Raw genomic sequence first — 26,144 nt, forward strand, 5'->3', positions numbered from 1 at the left:
AAATTGCTACAATTGCAGACGGATGTTCCTGCAAATGCAACGGTCCAGGGCCTGGAAAATGGAGGAACTGCATAAGTCTCATATAAGACGCAATAAGACCTCTTCTTGAACTGCAGTCTCATCTACCTCACCGGGAATAGAGCTGAGCACCAGCTTCTCTAAAATATATCTCCTGTCTGTCACTGGTCAGGGCAAGCTTTTCACTGGAAAAAAAGGGGATATCATCTCCCTTCTGCCACAGATTACTAGAATACTCTTTCCAATGAAATTCTCACAAAGTCTGATTCTAGAAAAACTAGATCCTATAGCTGTCTGGTGCCTCTTATGTCCAGTCAGCCTCTAGTCAAATTCTGCAAAGCCCAGAAGATGTGTAACATTCCATTCTATTATCTGAAGAGGCTGTTCCACCACCTACACCAGGTCAGAGAACATGCCAGCCACTTGACCAAGTAGTAGAGTTAATGAAAGGTTTCTTTACCTCATTGGTGGCTAAGAAAGGTACCATTCAATCTTTTCTTTCCAAGATGTCATCTTTACTTCCATGAGAAGGAGTCACAGAATCCTCAATACACGTGGATTCTCCATTGAAGCCTTCACAAGGGGTTTCCAGCCCATGGCATTTGCATGCAGCAGACTCTAGCCACTCTGCAGATATACACCAGGTGTTCTCTTCTCTGAGGTGACTTAAGGATCCCTCACCAGTCACCAGTTTCATCAGTGGAGTTCTGGATCAGGGTTCTTTCACCTCTAGGCTCCAAAGAGGGATCAACAGGAATTTCATGGGATACTCCTCCAGGACATTCATTTTCCCTGGAAGACATTTCCTACTCCAGGATCTTGGGCAAATTAGGAAAAGCTCTTGCAATGAATGTATCTAAGGGCAAAGACCGTCATGCAGATGTTTTTGGGTCTCTGGGTTCAGGAAACTCCAACAGATCAAGCAGTGATCCTGGTTCATCATACCATGCAAGATTTACAATTGAGAATATGGGGGAAATCCCATTTCCTGTGCCCCAGTAGCAAGGAAACTTGACCTCAAGTAGAGAGTTAAAAAAAAATCCCAGAGCTTCAGAGTAATACAAATACCCCCATCAGTCATTAGTGTTAGAATTAGCTCTTAAAAGAGAGAAGAAAACAAAAATATATTCAAATACACCTCCAGGGAAGGATACCACGCTACTGTACAATTTTGGCAAAAAGATGTTTCAAAGCTTTTTAATTAATGCTTGGATCATTGCTCATCAGTTGTATATGGTTCAGTACTTATATGATTGTATAAGGAATCTGGAGCCATTTCTTCTGGTCGATGATGCTATATCCTCAACCACTATTGGATGCCGATGAGTATATATGCCATCTTCTTTGATCTGCCTGAGGCATTCAGTACACGTCACACTCCTTGTCAAAATCCATTGCAGCTTGCCTCTTAGCCTGCTTGAGAACCACAATCCTAAGCAAGGATGTTCATGAAAAGTTGCCTGACATGGCTTCAGAGATGAGCTGAGAGAAACAGTGGCCCAGATTAAGGAGCAATAAATAGTGATCCAGTCCTTCTCCATGGAACCAGAACAGTAGTCTTCTACAAAGTGTCCATTCTATGCTTTTAAAAGACCTTTTTCCATAAACTCCCCTTCTGGAAATACTAATACTACTGGATGCCATCCCTTCTTCTGCAACAGCAACTTCTGACTTGCTTCGACAACTTGAATACCGTCAAAGCAGCGCAACAGGTGCAGCGCAAACCTGGGCCAAGTTTTTGACCTCTTTAGACCCAGGAAGGTATGCCCTCTGGTAGGAGATCGAATCCACCACTACCTAGAAGAAGAATAGTGCAAGATTACCAAAAGACAGCTGGCTTCTGAAGATTATGGAGTCTGGATACTGCTTGCATTTCTCCTGGCTTCCTATTCTTCCTCACCGCTCAGCTTTCAATCTGGAACTGCCTCAATTGACACTGTTCTGCCTGGAAGTGGAGTGGCAGTGGCTCCTCAAATAGCGAGTGATGGAACTGGTTCCTCCCCATTTCCATGGCCCGGGGCTCTACTGTGGAAATGATATTGAAAGGGAAATGACTAGCAAGGTGTTAATTTTGTGTTTACAAGTTTTATTTTGAGCTGTTAAATCGCAAGTGGATTGTAAGAAATTGTAGGAGGATCTTGTGAAACTGGAAGACTGGACTTTCAAATGGGAGATGAAATTTAATGTGGACAAGTGCCAAGTGATGCACATAGGGAAATGTAACCCACATTATAGTTACATGATAAGTTTTACATTAGGAGTTACCACCCAGAAAAAGGATCTGGGAATCATTGTTGTCAAACCTTTGAAATCCTCAGCTCAGTGTGTGGCAACAGTCAAAAGTATCAAACAGAATGTCAGAAGTTATTAGGAAAGGAATGGAAAATAAAACAGAGAATTTCATAATACTTCTGTATTGCTCCATGGTGAGACAGTCCCTAGAGTCTGTGCGCAGTTCTGGTTGCCACATCTCAAAATATGTATAGTTAAACTGGAGAAGGTACAGGGAATGACTACCAAAATGATAAAGAACATGGAACGATTCCCCTATGAGGAAAGGCTAAAGAAGCTAGGGTTTTTCAGCTTGATGATTGAGCGGGGATATAATAGAGGTCTATAAATCATGAGTAGATTAGAATGAGTAAATGTTAATTGGTTATTTACTCTTTAAAAATAATACAAAGATGAGGGGACACTCCAAGAAGTTAGCAAATAGCACATTTAAAACAAATAGGAGAAGAATCTTTTTCACTCAACACTCCATTAAGCTCTGGAATTCCTTGGCAGAGGATGTGGTTAAGGAAATTAATGTAGTTGGGTTTAAAAAAGGTTTGGACACGTTCCTGGAAAAGAAGTCCATAAACTGTTATTGACTAGATGGACTTGGTGAAAACCACTACTTATTGCTGATCATTAGCAATATGGGATCTGTTTACTGTTTGGGATCTTATCAGGTACTTGTGACCTGGATTGGCCACTGTTGGAGACAGAATACTTAACTTAATGGACCCTTGGTCTAACTTACTGTGGGGCTGATGCAATATTATTTGCGGAAAGCGGGTGCTGACTTTTCAGCACCCGCTTTCTTAACTCATGCATGGCGCCCGCAAGGCAGGCAGGCGTTAATAGCTGAGCGATAAATGTGTGTCTGAGACGCACATTTATTTTTTTGCTTTTGGAGTGAATGAGTAATAGCCTCATTCACATGCATTTGCATGTGATGAGCACTAACTCATTCACTCTGCGTTGGACGCGCGTTAAATAGGCACTAATCCCCCTATTGCATTATGTATTTCTGCTATTTCCTCATCCCCCAAAAATATGGGGGACTGAGACCAATCCTGGATTTAAGAAGCCTGAACAAGCATATACTCTAAGAGAAATTCAAAATGAATTCCATTCAAACAATTCTCCCCTTTATCCAGAAAAGGGAGGGGATGTGTGCTCCTGATCTAAAAGATGCTTATGCTCACATCCCATCCACCCCCCCACTGACAATTCTTATGTTTTTGGTGGATTCTTCTCACTAGCTTTACAAAGTGCTTCTCTTTGACCTCTCAGCTTCACAAAGAGTTTTCACCAAATGCTTGCTGTAGTAGCAGCGCATCTATGCCGTCAGGGCATCCAAGTCGTCTTCTCTTACCAGGATGACTGGCTTTTGACAGCGAAGGAGTTCTAACCTCTCTGGAGAAACAGATACATCTTACAGTTGCTAGGCTTCCTTGTGAAATTCGAGAAATTGACTGATTCTGTTCCAAAAATCAAGTTCATTGGAACATGTACAGATTCTCTGCAGGAGAGAGCTTTTCTTCCTTCAGATCGAGCACACACTTTGGAGACATTGGCTTACAGACTGTTGAACGCTGATCAATCAACTGCCAGAGAAGTGCTGGTTGTTCTTGGTCACATCGGCGTCTGTCAAAGTAGTGTTACCGACTCGCCTACACATATGTTGCCTATAGTGAGGCCTTCAATTCTAATGGTACCAGCTTAACTAAGCCCCTAACAATCAAATATTTCAACAGAAATGAATCAGGAATTAACTTGGTGGATGGATCCCTTCGTTTTACAGGAAGGAGCACCGCTGTGCTTAAGCTCTTCAGCAAGTAACCTTTTTAATGGATGCTTCCACAAAGGGTTGGGGTGTCCTCAGAGTCTTCTTTCAAACTCAAGTTACTTGGCCATTCCTGGAGAAACCATTTTAAGTCTATTTCCTGGAGTTTAGAGCGATTAGGTATACTCTAACAACTTTCAGTCACCTCCTTTAAGGAAAAAACATTCTTGTCCAGATAATCAAGTAACCATATTCTACATGGACAAACAAGGAAGCATGGGATCTTGAACTCTGTACCAGGAGCGATAAAGAAATGAGAGTGGGAATGCAGATATCAAGCGGTACTGTAAGCAGTCTACCTTCCTGGAATCTCCAGCCCATTGGAATCTTTCATCCATGCAAATAGTTCCTTCAGCAGTCCACAGCTGAGAAACTGTTCAGTCTCTGGAGATTTTCAGCAATCAACCTATTTGCGTCAGAAAAAAACTGAAAACAGAAACGTTTTTCTCCATTCTTCCCAGCAAACTTGGATCCACTGAAGATGCTATTCTGCTTGACTGGAATACAGTTATCATCATGTATGTTTTCCCACCAATTCCGCTAATAGCCAGAACTGTGCAGAAAGTACTGAAGGACCATGCCTGTCTGATCCTCATATCTCTAACGTGGGTCATATAAGTCTGGTTCATTTATCTAGTAGCGCTCTCCAATCATCCTCTGCTTCCTCTCGGATCAGATCCTTACTTATTAACTCAAGAAGAGGGGCATCTATTTCATACAAATCTTTTCTCAGTCAGCTTGATAGCTTGAATATTGAATTCTCAACGATAAGGCTTCTTATGTAAAACAGTGGAGGACATATTAGTGTCTGTGAGAAAAACTTCAACCAGAAGAGCTTACAGTTTCAAATGGAAAAGGTTTTTCATGTAGTGTCAACGCAATAATTTGGATCTGTACATATATGAACCACAAAAAGCTAATAAATGATCTTCTCTCACTTTCTGAGTCTGGCCTTATCACCTCATCAGTAAGAGTACATCTCACTGCCAAAGCAGCTTATCAAGCTCAAACCAAAGGTAAGGCTATATCCATTCATCCATTAGTATCAAAATTTATGACAGGCTTGTGGCATGTAAACCACTAGTTGTAAAATCTTCTGTTGTGGGATCTAAATGTTATCTTGGCACAACTGATGGAGCCCCTTCCCTTTGAGCTCATGGAGACTGCCTCACTAAAATTTCTAGCAAGGAAAGTAATATTTCTGATTGCTCACTCTTCTGACTGAAGTTATTGCTAACTTCAGGCTTTAGTTCATTATTTGACTTATATGCAGTTTCTTTTCACAATAGGGTGCTCCTCTGCACCCACCAAAATTTCTGTCAAAGATTGTATCAGCATTCCATATTAATCAAATCATTGTGCTACCTACGTTCTTACCAAAAAACTCCACACATGAAGGCAAAAGAGTCCTTCTTGCCTTGGCTTACTAAAAGCGAAGAACTTAATCTCTTTGCCAGGCTTCTGAACTACTTGTCTCTTACGATCCCAATAGATTGGGCAAGGCCATGGCCAAAAGTACATTGTCTAAATGTATTGCAGACTGCATCTTGCACTGCTATAGGCTAGGAGGCCTACAAAGTACAAAACGTCATCAAATTAGAGCTATGGCTGCATCAGAGGCTCATCTACAAGCCATGCCTCTCAACATCTGCAAAACTGCAGTGTGGTCTTTAGAACATACCTTTACGTTCCATTACTATCTGAACAATTTCTCAAAGAGTGACAGTAAATTCAGGCAAACAGTTTTGCACAGCCAGTTCACCCAATAGTCTACTCTGCATGGTGGGGTCCGGGCTGCTTATTCAATAAAGTTCTGTAACCCTCCACGTTGGACTCCCCACATGTTATGGCTAATTCAGCCCTACTTTTCGACGGAAAAAGCAAATTAGCCGTACTAAATATCCGAATGCTTCCCTGGAGAGTTGACTGCCTAGCTAGATTTAGCTCTAACATCAATTGAGGGGGCTCATGAGGCAACTCCCAAGCAGTAATATCTGCACATACTCAGTAGAGCGAATGCTCCTCTAGCTATGAGAGAGTGGTCTGTTCGGTGCTGCTGGTTGATGTCACCCACATGTTATAGCTAATTCATCCTGCTAGCAACAGAAAACAGTTTATGGTAAACAAACTTGCTGTTCATGCAATGGGTAAACAGGGAGGCTGAAGGAGGGGGTGTTTATTGCTTCTAAATGCTGCTCTGCTTGAGTCCTGGTTCTCTAAGGTGGTGGTAGCTTTATTTTGTTGCACAAGAATTCCCCAGAAAAAAAGTATAAAAGTGCCTTAGAGTTTGGAATGGCTAGTTTTCACCCTCATGTTTTTTTTAAACACTCACTCTGCCAGGATTGGCAACTTGCAACAGAAGTGCCCAGAATGTCCCACTTGCACTTTTACCTGCCCTGTACATGTAAAACCCTGCTTGTTGGTTGCTTGCATTGCTGTATAATAACATTTGTGTGACGCCTGTGAAATTTGAATGTGGGCAACAAAGTGGGCAGAGATAATCTGAAACTTCTAGGATCGTAAGGCAAGTTAGCAATACTGTTGCATTGTTTTAACCAGTTCAAGAGAATAGGAACAAAGGGCTTGGTAGGCTTCATTCTAGCAATTTTTTAAGCTGATTGATGGCTTAGGTGTAAAATGATCTTATCTGGTTGTGCTGTGTCAGTGATATTTTATTGAACACTTGTTACAAGGATCTACTCTTCATTCTTTGTTTAAACTGCTTCAGCTATGAAAGAAGCATGATGGTAGCAACTCAAGATCTGGTGAAGGATAAACAGGAAGGGAATGGAAATAAATAAATGAAGAACCGAAACAGATAGTGGGGGTCAGAATCTGTTTTAAAAGACTGAATTCATGATTTCGTGTTGAATAATACCAGCCAGACCACACTTAAAGTTGATGTTTCCTCTTGCCCAGCATCAGCTGAAGTTCATTGCATTGGTTCATGTGAAGTGAGATGATGGCCTTGGATTGTTCATGTAGCTAATGTTGACATAACAGTTAAGCAGCCTCATGGTGTCCAAGAATGGAATGACTAAGAAGGTAAAGATACCCTGCGAGGTAGTTCAAAGTGGGAATGAGGCAAATTGGTTGAATAGTATGTAAAGTGTGTCCTGTTGCTGTTCTGTATAGCTTTTTGCTTGACTCAAGGGAAAAGGGCGCATTTCTAATGCTCTGTTACTTTTTTTTTATTAATATTGAATTCCATAAAGAAATATTTCCTTTCTTTCTTGGGATTAACTTGTTGCTGATTTTGGAAATTGAAGTCGCTGGGAATAATTAGGATGGATAATGTCCATGCTGTGTGCCGTAATATATCTTCATATAGGTTTGACCCAGAGAAGCAAGAGTGTGTATGTATATATCCATTTCTACTCTCTTTGTTGTAGGCAATTACTAGAGTGAAATTGGATTTCTTGGATCAGTTGGCAAAATTTTGGGAACTTCAAGGATCTACTTTGAAAATCCCTGTGGTGGAGAGAAAACTCTTGGACATATATGCACTGAGCAAGGTAGGTATGTTGGAAAGGCAGGTAATTGCTGAGAGAATGTATTGCAAGGGAGTAAACTGGAGTATGATTTGTTAGACTAACTTGGAAGAGAGGTTATCCTATGTGTGCACAGTGATAAGGTTCTGTAATGAGAAGTAATGTTGTGTTGATGTTAAAATAGAACTGTCAGATATTTGCATATCCCAGGCATCATTTAGAATATTTCCATGATTGGCAGTAGTATCAAGCCATGGTGCAACTGCACTGTGAGTACTGTGTGCAGGTCTGGTTGCCTCACCTCAAGAAAGACATAGCGGAACTAAAAAAAAAAAAGGCACAGAGGAAGGTGACAAAAATGATAAAGGGGATGGAACATCTCTTCTATGAGGAGAGGCTGCGCAGACTAGTGTTCTTCAGCTTGGAAAAGAGATGGTTGAGAGGGGACATGATAGACATTTATAAAATCATGACAGGGTGGAAAGGGTAAATAAAGGACTATTTGTCTTTTCAAATAATAAAACAAGGGAATGTTCCATGAAAATAACAACATAGCAGATTCAAAACAAATTGTAGAAAGTATTTTTTCTCTCAACACACTTTGAAGCTGTGGAATCTGTTGCCAGAAGATGTGATCAAGGCGACTAGCATAGTGGGGTTTAAAGGAGGTTTGGACAAGTTCCAGGAGAATAGTCCATAATACAGTATTGGCTTTCTTTAGTCTACCTGGCTATTGCTATCCCTGGGAGCGAGTAACAGGAATTAGATCTACTTTATGGTATCTGCCAGTACTTGTGACCTGGATTGGCTAATGTTGAAGACTGGATGCTGGGCTTGATGGGCTTTGATCTGACCCAGCGTGGCAATTTTCATGTTCTTATATATTATGTTTGAGTTTACTTGTGGGTAATGCTGTGTATGGCCAATATTTTGGTCATAAAAGAATGCCCATAACTTATTTCCAGCTGAATATCTTTATGGACATGCAGTTTGTTTGTATCTTGGTTCCCCATTTTCTAAGAATAGAAGAAGTCTGTTTTTAGAATATGGAACTGTTCCAACAGTGGCCTGTCCAAATTGCCTGGAAGTACCTGGCAGATCCAAATAGGGAGTCATTCTTTGTTGCAATCCCCGAAGCCTATCTTGGTGTTAATTGTTAATTCACCTATCCTCCGGAAATATTTTCAAACCTTTTTAAACTCAGCCTTGATCACACCTTCTGGCAATAAATTTGACAGTTTGTGCTAACTGGAAAAAATACTTTCTTAGATTTATTTTAACTTTCCTACCAGTAATTGTAGAGTTTATTTTTGCATGTATTTCCTTTTTAGTCAGAGCACAGTAGTAAAATCATTTTCTTCCTTTTATTGATTGGAAGGTGCCTGGACTTCAGTTGACATCAACCATGTATTCTTTACATGATTAGGATGATGATAGAAAAAGGGAAACGTTTAATATCTTAAGAGACTGGTCGTGTTCTGAAATGCTGAAACCTTATTTATTGTATTTAAGGTCGTTGCCAGTGAAGGAGGGTTTGAGATGGTCACCAAAGAGAAAAAGTGGTCCAAAGTTGGCAGTTGCCTAGGTTACCTGCCAGGGAAGGGAACAGGGTCTCTGCTGAAGACACATTATGACCGAATCCTTTATCCATATGAACTTTTCCAGTCGGGAGTGAGCCTCATGGTGAGTGTAAACGGAGGCAGGAATGATGACAAGCTTGAAGATTGGAGTATATGTAATATACTGTTTTATAATTGATACTGCTGAACCAGTTCCCTATCCTTTTGTCTTTGTTGTGTACACAATTTGAATGTAATTCTGAATAGTGGTGATTTGAGAATTAGCATTGCTTCTATTAGTACATGATTGAAGGTGGTGATTTTTGCTATAGTATAGATGATATATCATATCTAAAGTGCTGAAAATATATATTCTGACCTAGAAAAGAGGAGGACTGATTTATCAAATATTGGCTTTCTGTTCCATGTCTGTAGATGAGGTTGGGCCTACAGTTAAGGTTTGGGTTTCACTGGGAATAGTATGTTCCCTTCTTGGTTTTGCACTTCAGTATGACCTTGGGAAAATATCTTTCTTTTTTCCAAAGGCGTGCAGTCTTGGATGGATTCACATAGCTAGGTCATATGACTGATTTCATGCCATCCTGAGAAACTTACCAAGCTAAGAATTCCAGAATTTAGAACTGTTTCATACCAATTGCCTTTTGCTCTTTCCAGATATCTGTTCCTTTTTGGCTCACAGGTGAATGAGGAGCTTTGTTCATTTGCCTTGATTTCTCTTAATTTATCATAAAATACTTTGGTGTACTTAGGTATTTGAAATAGAGATTTGTCAAAATGTCTTCTCCTACTGAATATTTCTCTTTGGGAGTTTACTGCCTTGGCTAACTGTTTTGCTTCTTTAGAGTTGCTCATGCAACTGTCGTCTTAGCATTAGTTCATTTAGACCTTGACTGTGCCTTTCATATAGCACTTCTGGTCCCTATGTTTTCTGTTATCCTTCTCTGATGTCCACATGTTCATAGGAGAATGGGTTCCAAAAGTGTTGGCAGCTTGAGTCTGTCATGCACATGACCCCTTCTTTGAATACTTTGGCTTGTTATCAGTGCTCTAGACCAGTGATTCCTAAACCTGTCCTCAGGGATTCCCAGCCAATTGAATTTTAGGATACCCACAATGAGTATGCATTTGAGAGATTTGTATGCACATCTCAGGTATTTTCACTGTGGATATCCTGACAACTTAGCTGGCTGGGGCTGCTTAATCAGGTTTGGGAACCACTGCTTTAGTGAGTTAATGTACAGCACTTAGTGCCGTAATGCCTCAAGCTTACTTAATCAAGTACATTGTTATCTTAAGAATACCGCCACACAGTGGTTTCTTGAGTGCTGCTTCTGTTGGTGTGCTTTCTTTGTAAACTCTCTTAATTTTAAATAAAGGCTTTGTGGCATATAAAAGCAGGGGTCCAACTCTTAGTGGCCTGTCACCTGCTACAGTGGGTCTTTGAACAGGGTCACCATGGCCTTCCGTTGAGACAGGGTTGTTTATCCTCATGTGCAGGTTCTGCACTATCACTAACATCATGATTAGCCTTACTGGTGAAGCTAAAGATGGACACGTTTTTTGTTTTTTTTAATCCTGGGCAAAATGTGGCCAGAATGAATGTTTCTTTTTCCTTCCTGTCATACTTCAACAGTAGTGATCACCTTGCTGAGTTTTGGTCTAGATGTTATATAATGTGTGAAGATACTTGGCAACACTTGGTGAGAGAAACTTACTCTAGTCAATTCTTCTCTTCCATTCAAAACTTTGTTCCTTTGTTTCTCAGGGGTAATGTCTCCAGATGGGTCAGTATACGATGACAGGAAAGAACCTTGCTCGTAAACCAGTGTATGTTGGATATGAGGTGCTAATATACCCTTTTTGATATTTGTATTGTACCAAAGAGAGCTGCCTCCTAGAGTTCATAGGATGTGATATGCATAGACAACATATCAAGGGGTACTTGGGAGTACTTTCGGATGAGGCCAGTGGCACGCAATACAGTTGGGATTTGTGTCTTTTTGTCATGTTTTCTGATTGCGTCTTTTGGTATTTGAGGATCTTTTCTCTCTCCATATGTTCCACAGAATAATGGCTTGGTACTGACACTTCTTTGAGCAATACTACAATGTCTGGTTTTCTTGTATAAAACTTTTTTCCCGTCGATAGCAGGGCTGAATTAGCCATGCTGTATGGGAACTGTCCATCAGGGCCCAGGAAGGCGGAGCTTTGTAGCAGAGTGTAGATCTTTGATCCTCTGCGGCTGCGCGTGGGTTCCCGCGCAGTATCAACGGTTCTCCTCAGTCTGTTTTTTTCCGCGCGCGGGAGCGCACGCGGAGCCTTTTTCTCCTCAGAAAAAAAAAAAAGAGAATGTCAACGCAGAAGTCGGGGTTCAAGCCGTGTCCGTGCGGTAAGATCATGTCCGTCACTGACGGACATGATCGCTGCTACCGCTGCCTGGGACGCGATCATGACCAGTCCGACTGCGAACATTGTGCGAAAATGTCCCCGAGGGCCCGTCGACACAGGAGCTACCGTTGGCTGGCGCTCTCTGCGGAGGACAAGGTGTCCACAACTCACTCCTCTCCGGCCCCAAAATCCAAGACATCAAAAGCGGGTAAGAGAGCAACTTCGTGGGACCCACAGTCGCCAAAAATCCGAGAAGCAAAGCGGAAGCCCAAGGAGAAAGGAGACCAGGGACCTGGTCTTAATTCCGAGCCACTGCACGTGGGGAAACAGAGGCCTTTCAGGTTGACTGAGCCTAGTACCCTAGCGCCTAGCAAAGACAACCCGGTCCGATCCTTATTGTTATCGCAACGGGAGGACCCACATAGAGGCACAGAACCTCTGAAAAAGGTTCAAAAGAGGGCCGAAAGGGCGCCGGAGAAGTCACAGGCGGCGCTGAAGCGTTCAATGAAGCCCCAGTTGGAGCCCAAATCTTACTCGGCGCCGAAACCTCTGTCGGCTCCGAAGACTCTGTCGGCTCCGAAGACTCTGTCGGCGCCGAAGATCCACTCGGCGCCGAAACAACAATCGGCGCCGAAACCGCACCCGGCTCCGAAATCTCAGTCGGCGCCGAAATCTCGATCGGCGCCGGAGTCTCAGTCGGCGCGGGAACCTCAGTCGGCGCCGAAAATTCAATCGGGGCCGCAGCCTCAACCATCGCACTCCAGATCAGCAGCAGCACCAAGGCCTACATCTCGCCAAACCGCTGCAGCGGACACCGGGTCATCACTTGCACCCAAACAACGGGAGCCCTGGTCAGAATCCCTGACAGAGGACAAAAATTCCCAGGGGGATCGACTTTTTAAAGATCCAGGGCGGAACTCACGGAGTACCACGGGCACTCACCATGAGCACTCGGATCACACTTCAAAGCAGTTGATAGGATGGGCGGTATCCCCTCCTCAACGGAGTGCTGACTCGCATAGGGACAAAAGACAAGATTGTCACCAGCGTGTAGAAACGCATGCAGACAGGAAATCCCGAGACAGTACACGGTCTTCAACTCAAAAAAGGCATCGGCATCATTCGGGCTCTTCCAGATCCACCACTAGAGAGCCGGGTCCTGCAAAACGACATCATGCCTCTCATCATAAAGAAGGGAGATCCTCTTCTTCCTCGTCTTCACGCCATAAGAGTAAATCTGAGAGATCGGGCTCGATTTCTCAGGGAATTATTCCAATTTCTTCATCATCATCAAGCAGATCGAGGAGTATACAGTCCACTCGTCAAGGAGGAATGGAGTGGAGTGAAGATTCGGACGGGGAAGGTACTTATGGTCCTCCACCAGGAGACGTACCATATCAATCCACGCAGATGGAAAAACCCCCATCGATGCCGCCCCATACATCGAAAGCTTTTTGGGACTTGACACACTCCCTAGCCGGGTTATTTGAAACATTACAGTCGACATACACTCTACCACCAGAGTCTACGAGCCCGGCAGGCAACACTAGCCCGGCTCCACAGTATGCGCAAGGGGATCTACCATCTTCCCGATCCCCATCTCCACAGGGATCGGTTATCCACTCACCGTCTCCGACAAGGGCTTCAGAATCTATGCATTCCTCGCCCCTCTCTTCAACGGGATACCCGTCTGATCCTCCAGAGCAACCAGCGGAACCTTATTCCCCTCCGGAGGATCTCACCTATCCCAAGTTCATTGCAAAGATGGGAAATATCCTAAAGTTAGAGGTTCAAAAACTACCGGAACCAAGGGCAGAAACATTGGGATTGCTAAAGATTTTTGATGCGCCTGGAGAGCCGGCTGCTCTCCCACCTCATGCAATACTCCATGGTGTCCTGCAAAAATCATGGGAGACACCATTTAATCTACAATCTGTATCCAGAAAGACTGATTTAAAATTTAAGCTCCAAAAGCCTTCAATGTATGCGACTCCACAACTACCACATGACTCCATTGTGGTGGAATCCGCCTTACAAAAATCTAAGAAAGCGAAGACGCATGCATCCGCCCCACCGGGGAAGGACAATAAGTCCTTGGACGACTTTGCCAAGCGCGTCTACCAAAACGCTATGCTGACAGCGAGAATTCAACACCATAATTTTTATATGGTACAATATATGTATGAGTGCCTGCAAGCCACTAAGGGTCTGTTCACGTCCTTAGGGGAGTCAACACCGGCAGTGATTTCGGATATGGAGGAGTGCACTCGACATATGCTGAGGGCAGTATACGAGGGATTCGAAAACTCATCCAGGGCTTCAGCCATGGCGATAGCAGCTAGACGTCTGGCCTGGCTCAAAGCTAGTGCTATTAGAGAGGACCTTCATGAGAAGCTCGCAAATTTGCCATGCACGGGGGAGAACCTTTTTGGAGACCGCCTCCAGGACACTGTGAGTAAGCTAAAAGATCAAGCGCTGGCGGTCCAGTCACTCGCTGCCCCAGTGCCAGTGAAACAATTTTTCTCCTCAACGCGCCGACAACAGTTTCCCAGGAAACAGTACAGGAGCTATCAAAATTTTAGACAGCAAAACTATCTACCGTACAACCGGCAGCCAACCAGCAACCCTCCACAGCAACAACATCAGAGGAGGGGATGGCCGCGCGCTCAACGCCAACAACAGCCGCAACAGTCAGCAGTTCCGGCAAAGACCACACAGTCTTTTTGAACTCCCGGCCACCACCAACACCCAGTTTACCGGAACATCCCCCGGGCAGGTTAACGGCTTGCCTGACCGAATGGCAGGCCATCATGACGGATCAATGGGTACTCGACATCGTAAAGGAGGGATATCGGTTACATTTCCTATCCCAACCCGTCACACCTCATTGCCCCCTAAATCAGAGACACCTAACACATCCACAACTGGCCCAGGAGTTAACCAATCTTCTCCATCAGAACGCCATCCGCATAATCCCGCGGACGCTGAAGGGCCAGGGTTTCTATTCTCCATACTTCCTCATTCCAAAGAAAACGGGGGGCGATCGACCCATCCTCGATCTCAGAGAGCTCAACAAGTGCTTGGTACGCGAGAAGTTCAAGATGGTATCTCTGAAATCCATCCTACCTTTAATTCAACCCAAGGATTGGATGTGCTCTTTAGACCTCAAGGATGCGTACACGCACATTCCTATCCACAAATCCTGTTGGCAGTACCTATGTTTCCAGTATCGCAACAAACATTACCAATACAAGGTCCTGCCGTTTGGACTCTCAGCAGCCCCCAGGGTATTTACCAAGTGTATGGTGGTGGTGGTGGCCCACCTTCGTCTACAGGGTCTGACCATATTTCCTTACCTCGACGACTGGTTAATAATAGCATCGGACCCGAACGTCCTGAAGTCGCATCTCAGCATAACGATAACATGCTTACAACGCCTAGGATTAATGATCAATTATCCAAAATCCCACTTACAACCCTCGCAGATCCTACAATTCATAGGAGCTCGACTGGACACAATTCGAGTCAGGGCTTTTCTGCCAGAGGACAGGAGATTCCAGATGTGCTCATTACTCAGGGCTCTACAACACATAAGATGTACCACAGCCCGGTCCATCTTGAAAATTCTGGGGCATATGGCAGCAGCGATATTTACGGTCCCGAATACCAGACTCCACATGCGACTCCTGCAGTGGGGTCTCAAGAGACAATGGGCACAACACTCTCAACCATTACACAAACGGGTTCAAGTAACCAACCCGATGCGACAAGATATCGACTGGTGGCTCAGGAAACCCACTCTCGAAAAAGGGGCACCGCTAAACCCCCCACCTCACAATGCAGTCCTCACGACGGATGCTTCGCGGAAGGGATGGGGGGCACATTTAGACCACCTGGAGACGCAAGGCCTCTGGTCCCCTTCAGAACAGGAGCTGCAGATAAACCTCCTAGAACTCCGGGCAATCCGGAATGCCCTACTCACGTTTCAAGACTATCTGCGGGGGCGAAGAGTGATGGTTTACACGGACAACCAGGTGGCGATGTTCTACATAAACAAACAAGGCGGGTCGGGATCATGGCCCCTTTGCAGGGAGACTCTTCAGATCTTTTCTCATGCTCACAGACATTCCATTCATCTTCAGGCGACCTATCTTCCGGGTATAGCAAACACCAGAGCGGACAGATTGAGCCGCGTCTTCTACCCCCACGAATGGCAATTGAATCCCGAAGTACTACAAGGGATCTTCAACAGTTGGGGAACACCAACCATAGACCTCTTTGCCACGGAAGAAAATGCCCAACTACCACAATTCTGCTCAGTCCGACCCAGCCCGTCCCGCTTAACGCAGGACGCCTTCCTAATTCCTTGGTCGTCAAGTCTCCTATACGCCTTTCCGCCAATCCCATTAATAACGAGAACCATACAAAAATGTATAGCGGATCACAGTCAGCTCATACTCATCGCGCCAGCGTGGCCTCGACAACCGTGGTACAGCTATCTGTTACGGCTCTCAGTGACGACCCCAATCCGCTTTCCGGACAGGCCAGACCTTCTCCTACAAGAAAACTGAGTGCTCATTCACCCACTTCTATCCTCCCTCCATCTAACTGCATGGAGATTGAGCGGGCATCTTTAACGGAGCAGGGGGTATCTCAGACGGTACAAACCATTCTTCTCGAATCTCGGAAACCGTCCACAAGAAGGTGTTACTCGTTCAAATGGAAGCGCTACTACAACTGGTGCAGCGAAAGGAGTATCTCACCTACGGACTGTTCCCCAGCATCGTTACTGGATTATCTACAGTCTCTCTATGACTCGGGGTTGGCAACCTCGTCGATCAGAGTGCATCTCAGTGCAATAGCGGCATATCATAAACCAATGAATAGCCACTCGGTGGCGGAACACCCGTTGCTATCCAGATTCTTTAAAGGTCTTCTACGTTTACGCCCACCGGTTGTAAAACCACCAATACCGTGGAATCTTAATGTAGTCCTAGAACAACTAACCCTACCGCCATTCGAACCCTTGGAATCGGCACACCTGAAGTTTCTCACCTGGAAGGTAGTGTTTTTGGTAGCCATAACGTCAGCACGACGGGTCAGTGAACTACAAGCACTGGTACACTATGAACCGTATTTACAATTTCATCACGACAAAGTTGTCCTGCGAACTCACCCTTCGTTCCTACCAAAAGTTATTTCCACATTCCATCTCAATCAAACTATAGATTTGCCGATATTTTTTCCCAAACCACACGCTAACGACAGGGAACGCTTGTTACACACCTTAGATTGTAAAAGAGCATTGGCATACTATAAAAGGAGAACACACTCCCCGAACAGGACATCACAACTGTTTGTGTCATTTAATCCAAATGCTCCAGGCTTAGCAGTAGCTAAACGTACCATAGCCAGCTGGATAGTACAATGCATCAAGTTTTGCTATTCCAAAAAAGGAGCTCCGCTACTTGCACAACCCAAGGCTCACCAATTGAGAGCCGTGGCGACATCGGTAGCACATCTCCGCAACGTTCAGCCAGTAGATATATGCAAAGCAGCCACTTGGTCTTCACTGCACACCTTCACATCTCACTACTGCATAGATAAACAATCGGCGGGAGATGCAATTCTGGGTCACACAATTTTACACACAGTCGCTAAGTGATCTACGACTGCCACAACAACTCACGCTACCGGAAGATAACAGCGTGTAAGGAGGCTTGGGACTCCCATACAGCATGGCTAATTCAGCCCTGCTATCGACGGGAAAAAGCAAGTTTGCTTACCGTAAACGGTGTTTCCGTAGATAGCAGGATGAATTAGCCATGCTGACCCACCCGCCTCCCTGGCAGTCGACATGTCCGCGATACGCTCTAGCTTAAATACAGACTGAGGAGAACCGTTGATACTGCGCGGGAACCCACGCGCAGCCGCAGAGGATCAAAGATCTACACTCTGCTACAAAGCTCCGCCTTCCTGGGCCCTGATGGACAGTTCCCATACAGCATGGCTAATTCATCCTGCTATCTACGGAAACACCGTTTACGGTAAGCAAACTTGCTTTTATCAGTTGGAAAATGAATTTCCTGTCAAGAAGCAAGATTAAATTGGCCATAACTAGTAGGTGTAGGTGATGTAATCTGATTGACAAGGACACTGCTGTCAAAGTTCTGAAGTCTTTTGGAGCATGTGTGGTATTGCGGTCACTGCTTTGTGAGCTCCTCAGTTTTTTTGTCTGAGTTACATGATGGACATATTCCCACATTCTTAATTTTCTCCTGTGTTTCAATTTTTACCAATTTTTGGAATTTTATTTCTTCATCACTGCTTTGACAGCTTCTCAAACTTTTTTTTTTTTTTTTAAAGTACTGAAAAGTTTTTAGTATGGAGAATCCGAAGGCAAAGAAACCCACAGCGGGTTCAAGGCTTGTGGGTATGGGTACTGTATGTCCATCATGAACACCCACACTGGGGTCGATGCAATAAAGTGCACCCAGCCCAGTGCACAGGTTAACAAACGTTTGGACATGTGTTTTGGATGTAATAAGGAGATCAGTGCTTCCAAAATGAGCATCCGAACTCGCATCTAGCTAACAGCACTCATCACATGTAAATTTCATGTAGCTGAGGCTATTAGCTATTACCTCATGATGCAAAAAATCCCCGCGCGCCCGAGGTGCACTTTTTAACTCATTAAATTTTACACCTGCCCTGTAGCAGGCATAAAGTCTTCCCATATTTCAAGGGCTCCACTTAAAAATAAAGTACCTTTCTGTGGTTCCTCCTGCTTAGTATCATGGTGATACTAAGTAGGAAGAACCACAGAAAGCAGCACCATGCAAAAAAGTCTTGATGTAAAAAAAAAAAAAAAAATAAAATATTGGGGGGGGGGGCGCGCACAATATATACCCACAATATACATGCTCCAGGTCGTGATTATTGTGTGTGCATATTATACTGGTAAATTAGCTGCCGCAGGCTAAAACAGATGCTCGTAAATTGAGCATCTGTTTTCCTAACCCACATATAGCCACGTCTCCTTGGCGCCGGATGCCATGGATACGCTAGGGATGCACAATTTATCCCTAGTGCGTCCTTTTTTTTTTTTTTTTTTTAGCGCAGCTGCTCATTTGCTTATTGAATCTTGTGCCCAGGAGATGTGATTGTGCATGCGTAAAAAAAACCCCAAAACGTGCCCAGTTTGGATGCATGTTTTTAGCGTGTCCGTATTGCATCAGCCTAAGTGTACGTTATTGCTGCCTGTGCCCTGACCACAGTGCTTCGAATTGACCCAGTTGTAATAGGATGTCTGCCTGGGCACTTCAGAATCACACCTGGAAATGAAAGATCTCCTGAAGTTTCTCTTGGGTAATGCCCCAAAGACTCTGTGTAAGAGTGGCAGCACAAAGTATCTGATGGTTCTAGCCATGCAGCTATGGAAGCAGGGAGTTTGTTTGTTCCCCTAGTTGGATGATTGGTTAGTGATAGATCCTTTCCTATTGGGTGATCTGGAATCACTCTGCATGATGATTCTGCTAATGCAGTCACTGGGATTCACTATCAATTTTTCAAAGTCCAACTTAATTCTGATCCAGATTACCCAGTTTAGAGGAGTCTGGATTGATTCCAAGCCTTTCTGCCTGTCGAGAGTACCAGGACTGTAATGGGTCTCTCAAGTCCCTTTTGAGGCAGGATCGTATATCCGCAAGATTGGTCCTTGTCTAGCTGGGCTATATGGTGGTAGCAGTCCATGTGCTTCCTCTGACGTGCCTTCACATGTGGAACCTCTAGTGGACCTTTTAGCAGCAATGGATCAATTTCTTCAACTGTTATCTCATCAGGTATCTGTGACTCCCAAGATGCGAGCCTCTCTTCAGTGGTGAATGAACCTGGAGATTCTGATGATAGGACTTCTATGCATGTCCCAGGGCATCAAATGGTGCTATCCACCAACGCCTCCACTAGAGGGTAAGGGGCACACATCAGTCTTTCGTGGACCCAAGGGATCTTGTCCTGAGTGGAAAGTCATCTGCAAATTAACTTGCTCGAACTGTGGGGCCATCTGATATGTGTTTAGAGCCTCCTGCCTGAGATTCTTGATCTAAATGGCAATCGGGCGGCCATGTTTTATATAAGCAAACAAGAAAGCACAGGCTCGTATGCCCTCAGCAGATATGGTCATGGGCCTATCATCTCAATTCCATACCTTCAGGTGACCTATCTTCCACACATTCAGAATACACTTGTGGATCGGCCCAGCAGAATTCTCCAACCCCATGAGTGATCCCTAGATTAGTAGGTTGTAGGTGACCTGCTCTCTATTGGGATCCCTGGTGATCAACCTGTTTACATCGGAGGACAACTGGAAGGTAAGTTGCTTTTATTCTCTGAGACTGAGCAGCTACAGATCAGGTCCTAATGCTTTCGTGCTAACCTAGAGCGTTGGTTTGCTCTATATATACTCTACAAATCCTCTCATCACCAGGACTTGTCTGGAAGATTCTTCAGTATATGGCAAGGGTCATTCTCCTTTATTGGCTTGGCCACATAAGGTGTGATACCCTTTCCTCTTCCATCTGTCAGTTCAGTCTCCAATCCACTGGTTTATTTCTGGCTTTCTTCAACCAGAAAAATGGGAAACTCTGCTACCTGCATCTTCCATCCTTGGCACTCACAGCGTGGCTGTTGAGTGCAAGTATTATCTTTCTTGCTCCTTCCAAGGGACATGGAGGACATTCTAATCTCGATGTGGTTAGTGCAGTTAGTGTAGCTGTATTTTAAAAAGGATTGGAAAAGTTATTGGAGGAGAAATCCATTACCTGCTATTAATTAAGTTGACTTAGAAAATAGCCACTGCTATTACTAGCAACAGTAACAGTAACTTAGTTTTTGGGAACTTGCCAGGTTCTTATGGGCTGGATTGGCCACTGTTGGAGACAGGATGCTGGGCTTGATGGACCCTTGGTCTGACCCAGTATGGCATGTTCTTATGTTCTTACCAGGAAGTCCTACAGTGTCAAGTGAAGAGGTTCTCTGCATGCTATGAGACCAATCATTTGGACCCCTTGTGGTCCAAGAGACCTTCTTCAGTATGCTTTCTTTCTCTCATCATTAGGCGTCAACACCTCTTTGGTTAAGGTACATCTCAGTACAATTTGTGCACTCCTTCGTGTGTGATGAGTGCCTGCGATTGTTTCTCTTGTCTCTACTACGGACTCGATTTTACCATCATCTGCAAATGAGGTATGTTACACAATTCCAGTTCTGACTGGCCATGGGAGATATGGTGATCTTCAAACAGTATACCAAACTAAGCACTTTCGGCAGCCATCTTGTCTAACCCAGATCGCGATCTTGTAGCTCTTTCTTAATGTCGAATCCAAATCGATCTGTATCTACCTGATTTTAATGCTCAATCGGTTAGAAAAAAATCTGCCTTGCTACATGACTTATTGTTAACTGGTTCACCAGCATGCTCTGTATCACTGTCATGGCTATTAGATTCAGATGCTGTGATCATTAATCAGATATGTCCTCCAAATTATACTGCTGTGTCACAACCACGCATGAAGAAGTGGCGGGGTGGGCTACTCGCTGTGTTTAAGTCATGCTGGGATTTTACCCATGAAAACTTGACTTTTGATACACAATATGAGATGTTTTTGTCATCTGCTGTTAGTGTTTGCTGGGTGTTATGGAGCATAATTGCTCGCCTATTTTTGAGCAATTCTTGAAAACAATTGCTGACCTGAACATTACCTTTTTATTAGGTGACTTTAACTTACATGCCAATAAGTATCCTTTATCTCCTACATGTCTCCTTCTTAGACATCATAGAAAGTTTAAGCTGGTCCCAAATATCAACAGGCCCTACACATTCTGGTGGGAATATTCTTGACTTGGTTTTTATTAATTCTTCTTTGGTCACAACTCAGAATTATTCTTGGTCTGCTGAATCTGTACCTTGGTCAGATCACTTTTTGTAGGTTTAGCTAGAACAGCAGATACAGGTAAGGAGCATGATAATGTAGTTCTGAGACAAGGAATGATTGACAACGGAGGCTTTTAAGTCCACTTTAGAGATCGATTTTGACCTGACCTCATGTTCTGACAGTGAATCAACTTTAGCTACATAGAATAAAACTTTGAATATTCTAGACAAGATTGCTCCAGTTCATGTTAGTAAGTATAAATATACAACAACACAGGGCTGGCTCTCACAGGAACTCAGATCCATGAGGCATCAATTGAGACAGTATGAAAGGAAATGGCAGATGAATAGATCTGAGAGCAATTTAAGTGCATTCAAATACTTTTTGAATCAGTATGAGAATCAGACTGAGGAAGCAAAAAAGCATTACTTTACATCACTGATCTGAGATGCAGGAAATAACATGAAGCTTCCGTTTAGTATGGTCAAGAATCTAACATCTACTGGATATCGATCTCATGAACAGCACAATATAGCTGCTCAAACGATTGAGGAGAACGCATTTATGCAATTTTTAGCTTTAAAGCTAGCTAAAATTTCAGCAACACTTGCTAGTGCTACTGTCCCTGATGCGAGGAGCCATAAAAAGATGATAGCTAAATGGGACTCATTTGAGCCATCCTCTTATCAGGGAGGTGTCTAATACCATAATGGCTATGAATGCAGCTAATTGCCCTGCAAGGTGAGTGCCCTAAAAGAGGCTAGAGAGAGCAATGCCCCATCAATTAGCCATCTGATTAACTTTTTCCTGTTGGAAGGTTATGTCCCTATCTCTCTTAAATCAGCTGCTGTCCAACCTGTTCTTAAAAAGTCTGTCCTTGACCAGACTGATCTTTCAAATTATAGTCCTGTTTCTTCGTTGCTGTTTTTGACAAAGATTCTTGAGGCTGTAGTTTTGACCCAACTAGAGGAGTTTGTGGAGGAACACATGGTATTGACTCCGTTTAATTATGGCTTCAGAAAATCCTTAAGCACAGAGATCCTGCTGGTTTTTTTGACTCAATCAAACGTGGCTTTGATCAGGGACAGAACTACATTTTTATGTTGGATCTGTCGGCTCTTTTGATTCTGTCGACCACCAGGTTCTTTTGGGTCGCCTGCAAGATCTCTGTATTACTGGCTGTGTTTTAGACTGGTTTGGATCTTACATCAGTGAGAGAAAACAGGCCGGTATTAATGAAATTTGGTCTAAATGGTTTCTAATGCTTTCAGGAGTCCCTCAGGTTCATCCTTTGATTTTGGCTGACCTCTGTGAGGGTTTTTGAATCTATGCAGATGATATCCAGGTTTATATACCAGTGAATGGGACTTGGTTGGAAATGCAAACCAGGATTTCCGCCATTATGGCCACAATTAATTCTTGGCTAATTTCAAATAAACTAGCTTTGAATTTATCAAAGACCAAGATAATACAGCGTCGTTCTTTGGTTCCCACTCCATTATCAATGCCGATTGATGACAACAAGATGAAAATTTATGACTAAGCAAGAAGCCTAGAAGTCGTGTTTTACTCAAAATTGTCATTCATTCCTCAAATTAAAGCAGTAGTTAAATCTGGATTTTTATAAGCTATGATTACTGTGACTAGTGAAAGTCCTTTGCCAACCTACTAACTTTCGCTTAGTAGTCCAGGCTTTACTGACACCACTGATCGATTACTGTAACAGTTTGTTTTTAGGTCTCACTGTCTGTGCTATCCAGTCTCTGCAGTTCTTACAGAATCTGCTGCCCATCTCATATTTAGCTGCCCAATTAGATAGCATATAACTCCGATCTTGGTTACCTTACATTCGTTACCTATTGCTTCCAGAACTAAATTTAAGATGGCCTGCTTGGTCTACAGGCTAAGAACTTGCATAGCAACACTATGGATTTCAATGATGCTGAAGCCTTATTGCCCATCGAGATCCTTGTGCTCTTCACAGAGACCTTTGCTAGAGGTACCTTCCATTAAGCAAGTTCATCTATCTGAAATTCGAAAATTGGCATTTTCAGTTGCAGGCCCAGATTTTTGGAATAGCCTATCAGATGGGGTGAGATCAGTAGTCTGCCTGAAAGCTTTTTAGAAACTTTTAAAAACCTTTCTCTTTGAGCAGGTATTTATTAAAGATATCTTCCTTTTGAACATTAATTGCTTTTTTTATTTTTTAACCTATTCCCCTCTGTATTTCGGTTGTGGTACTTTCACAGAACAACTTTGATTTGATGTGATTTTATCTTATTATTCTTATTATTGTGAGGCTTGTTATACCTTTTATATTGTTTTTTACAACCAACCATTAAGGGAACTCCCCAGTGTGTGGGATGTGCGGTAGCTGCATCTAAGCTGCATCTACTCATTGAGACAATCACTTTGTGATTGTCTCAATGAGTAGCTTCCGTGTTATATTCTTCAAATACTTTCTTATTTTTCTTATTTTTTATTTTTTCTTTCATGTGCTTTGTTAATATCCTCTCCCTGGTGGATATCCCGACCCTCCCTGAGTGATTTTGCTTTTCTGTTGGTACTTATCCGTTTCCTTGCTCCCGAACGGAGTCCTGTCACTTCTATATGGTTGGAACTGCCTGCCCGACATCGGCCATGTTTCGGCAGTGATCTGCCTGCTTCAGGGACCTCAGGAGGATTTGTCTTCCAATGCACCGTATGGTTTCAACGCTACTAAAGCACATGAAGGCGTCTGCTCACGAAATTGATTTTTAAAGAAAAACTATATGTGCTTTAGTAGCGTTCATCTGGCATTCATGGGGTATTATATGCACAGGTAGCATATCTGGTTGCACCTGGAAGTTTTTTTAATCAAGCCAATGGGACGCAGTATGATGGGAAGAATTTCTGTATCTTCCTCCCACATTTTCTTGGTCTCTCATTGCATCATTTGGTACTTGAGGATCTTCTCTTTTGCCACAGAATAGTCGCTTGATTCTGACACTTCTTTGAGCAATGCTTTTCTTGCATCAAGCTTATCTTTTGGAATAAGAATGTTCCGGGTGATAACTTCTTCATCATCTACAATTCACTCTTGGTTGTGGTTCCAGTGATGTTCTAGTGTTTACACAATTTCCAGTGGTTGAGCCATTTCACCTTATTAAGCTTTTATGTATACAGGTACATATGATATTCAGCAACAAGTTGTATAACACTTGACATACATTGATGAGGTGTGTTACTGCTTCTAGTTCTGTTTTACAGAATCTGTATTTATTTTACTGGGGCTTTTTTGGTGTTTGTTTTCTATATTGGCTGTGATCCATCTTTTCCGTACAACACTATCCTGTGCTGCATATAGCTCTCATCTTCAGGTTTAAGCTCACCTTTCCTTAGCCATTCCTGTGTCAGGTTTTGATCCAAGTGCGTTTCTGAAGCAATTCTGTATTTCCTGCTCTGTTTATGTTTTTGCCAGTTGATTTTCCTTGTTTGCTAGTCAGATTCTTTAAAAAGTTTATTTTCTTCTTGTTTTGCTATGCTTCTTTACCATCATTCTCACTCATTCCTTTCACTTAACGAAATGATTATTCAGCCTTAAGGATGGAGACCAGTTTGGCTGTTTGCTTTTGTACTTCAGCACTTTTTAAGTATGTGGGTCTGTTGATGCCGGCAGGCATATTTGAGGCCTGTAATAGCAGTTCTATATAAATAATCTATTTCTATAGGGCCTATATCGTGTTCAGCTCTTGGAATGTACAATCTCGCTGTACACTGATTCTTAGAAATTACTTGATATATATGGATAAGTTTTCTTGTTCTTACATCTGTTTAAGATCTTTCAGACCGGTCTACTGTGTCAGTTACATTTTGCATCTTTTCTTCCAGGTTTTGGTGTGCTCTCTTTGTAAACCATCTTGAGTTGTGGCATAAAAATAACAATATATTAGCTCTTTTGTGTCCTCGGGGGAGAGGAGCACATAACTATATATCGTTTCCTCAATTTTGTTCATTAAATTCCATGGTCTTGTCAACTGCTACAACTGGTCCATGATCAAGATCACCATGGCCTATTGCTGTACCAAGGTTATTATCTTTGCTTGAAGGGTCTGCACCATCATTAGCCCTATTACTGAAGCCAAGGGTGGGCACCATTTTTTATCCTGGGTGTTGTGCAGCCAGTATGCATTCTTCTTTCCTGAGATACTTTAGTAGTGTTCATTTTGCTGTGATTTAGTACAGATGTTACACAATGAGATCACCATGTGAAGGCACTCAGGACATGGTGAGAGAAATTTTACTCTTTTCAGTTTTCTCTCACTTCTGACCTCCAGTCTAATGTGCTGTGAGAGTGCTTTGATATCTTGAGAGCCCTAGCATAGCAGTATTTTATTGAAGCTCTGCTTTGAATTTACCTCTGTGATGTAACAGATCTGGTCATCATTCTTGCTATATTCTGCTGATTACTGGCTCTTGATACTAAAATTTTGACCCATGTATACTTTGACCTGGGTATGTAGGCTATGAATTTCCTGCAAACTCTGCGTTTACAAAATGCCTTAATAGCCTGTTTTAACAACGATAAGGTCTAAGAAGCCATTCTCTGTTTTCATGATGAATTTGAGCATTTCAGGATTTC

At 43.2% G+C, this 26,144-nt stretch overlaps 1 protein-coding gene across 2 annotated transcripts in view; it reads left to right on the forward strand.

Moving 5' to 3' along the window:
• KDM5A (lysine demethylase 5A) overlaps window positions 1-26,144 on the forward strand; it is a 331,505-nt gene that overhangs the window by 11,369 nt on the left and 293,992 nt on the right. For both annotated transcript variants that reach the window (XM_029599940.1, XM_029599941.1), the window contains exons 3-4: window positions 7,525-7,647; window positions 9,136-9,306. In XM_029599940.1, coding sequence (XP_029455800.1) covers window positions 7,525-7,647; window positions 9,136-9,306 — 294 coding nt within the window. The remainder of the gene's footprint in view (window positions 1-7,524; window positions 7,648-9,135; window positions 9,307-26,144) is intronic.

Source organism: Rhinatrema bivittatum, chromosome 4 (assembly GCF_901001135.1).
Source record: "Rhinatrema bivittatum chromosome 4, aRhiBiv1.1, whole genome shotgun sequence".
Taxonomy (NCBI): Eukaryota; Metazoa; Chordata; class Amphibia; order Gymnophiona; family Rhinatrematidae; genus Rhinatrema; species Rhinatrema bivittatum.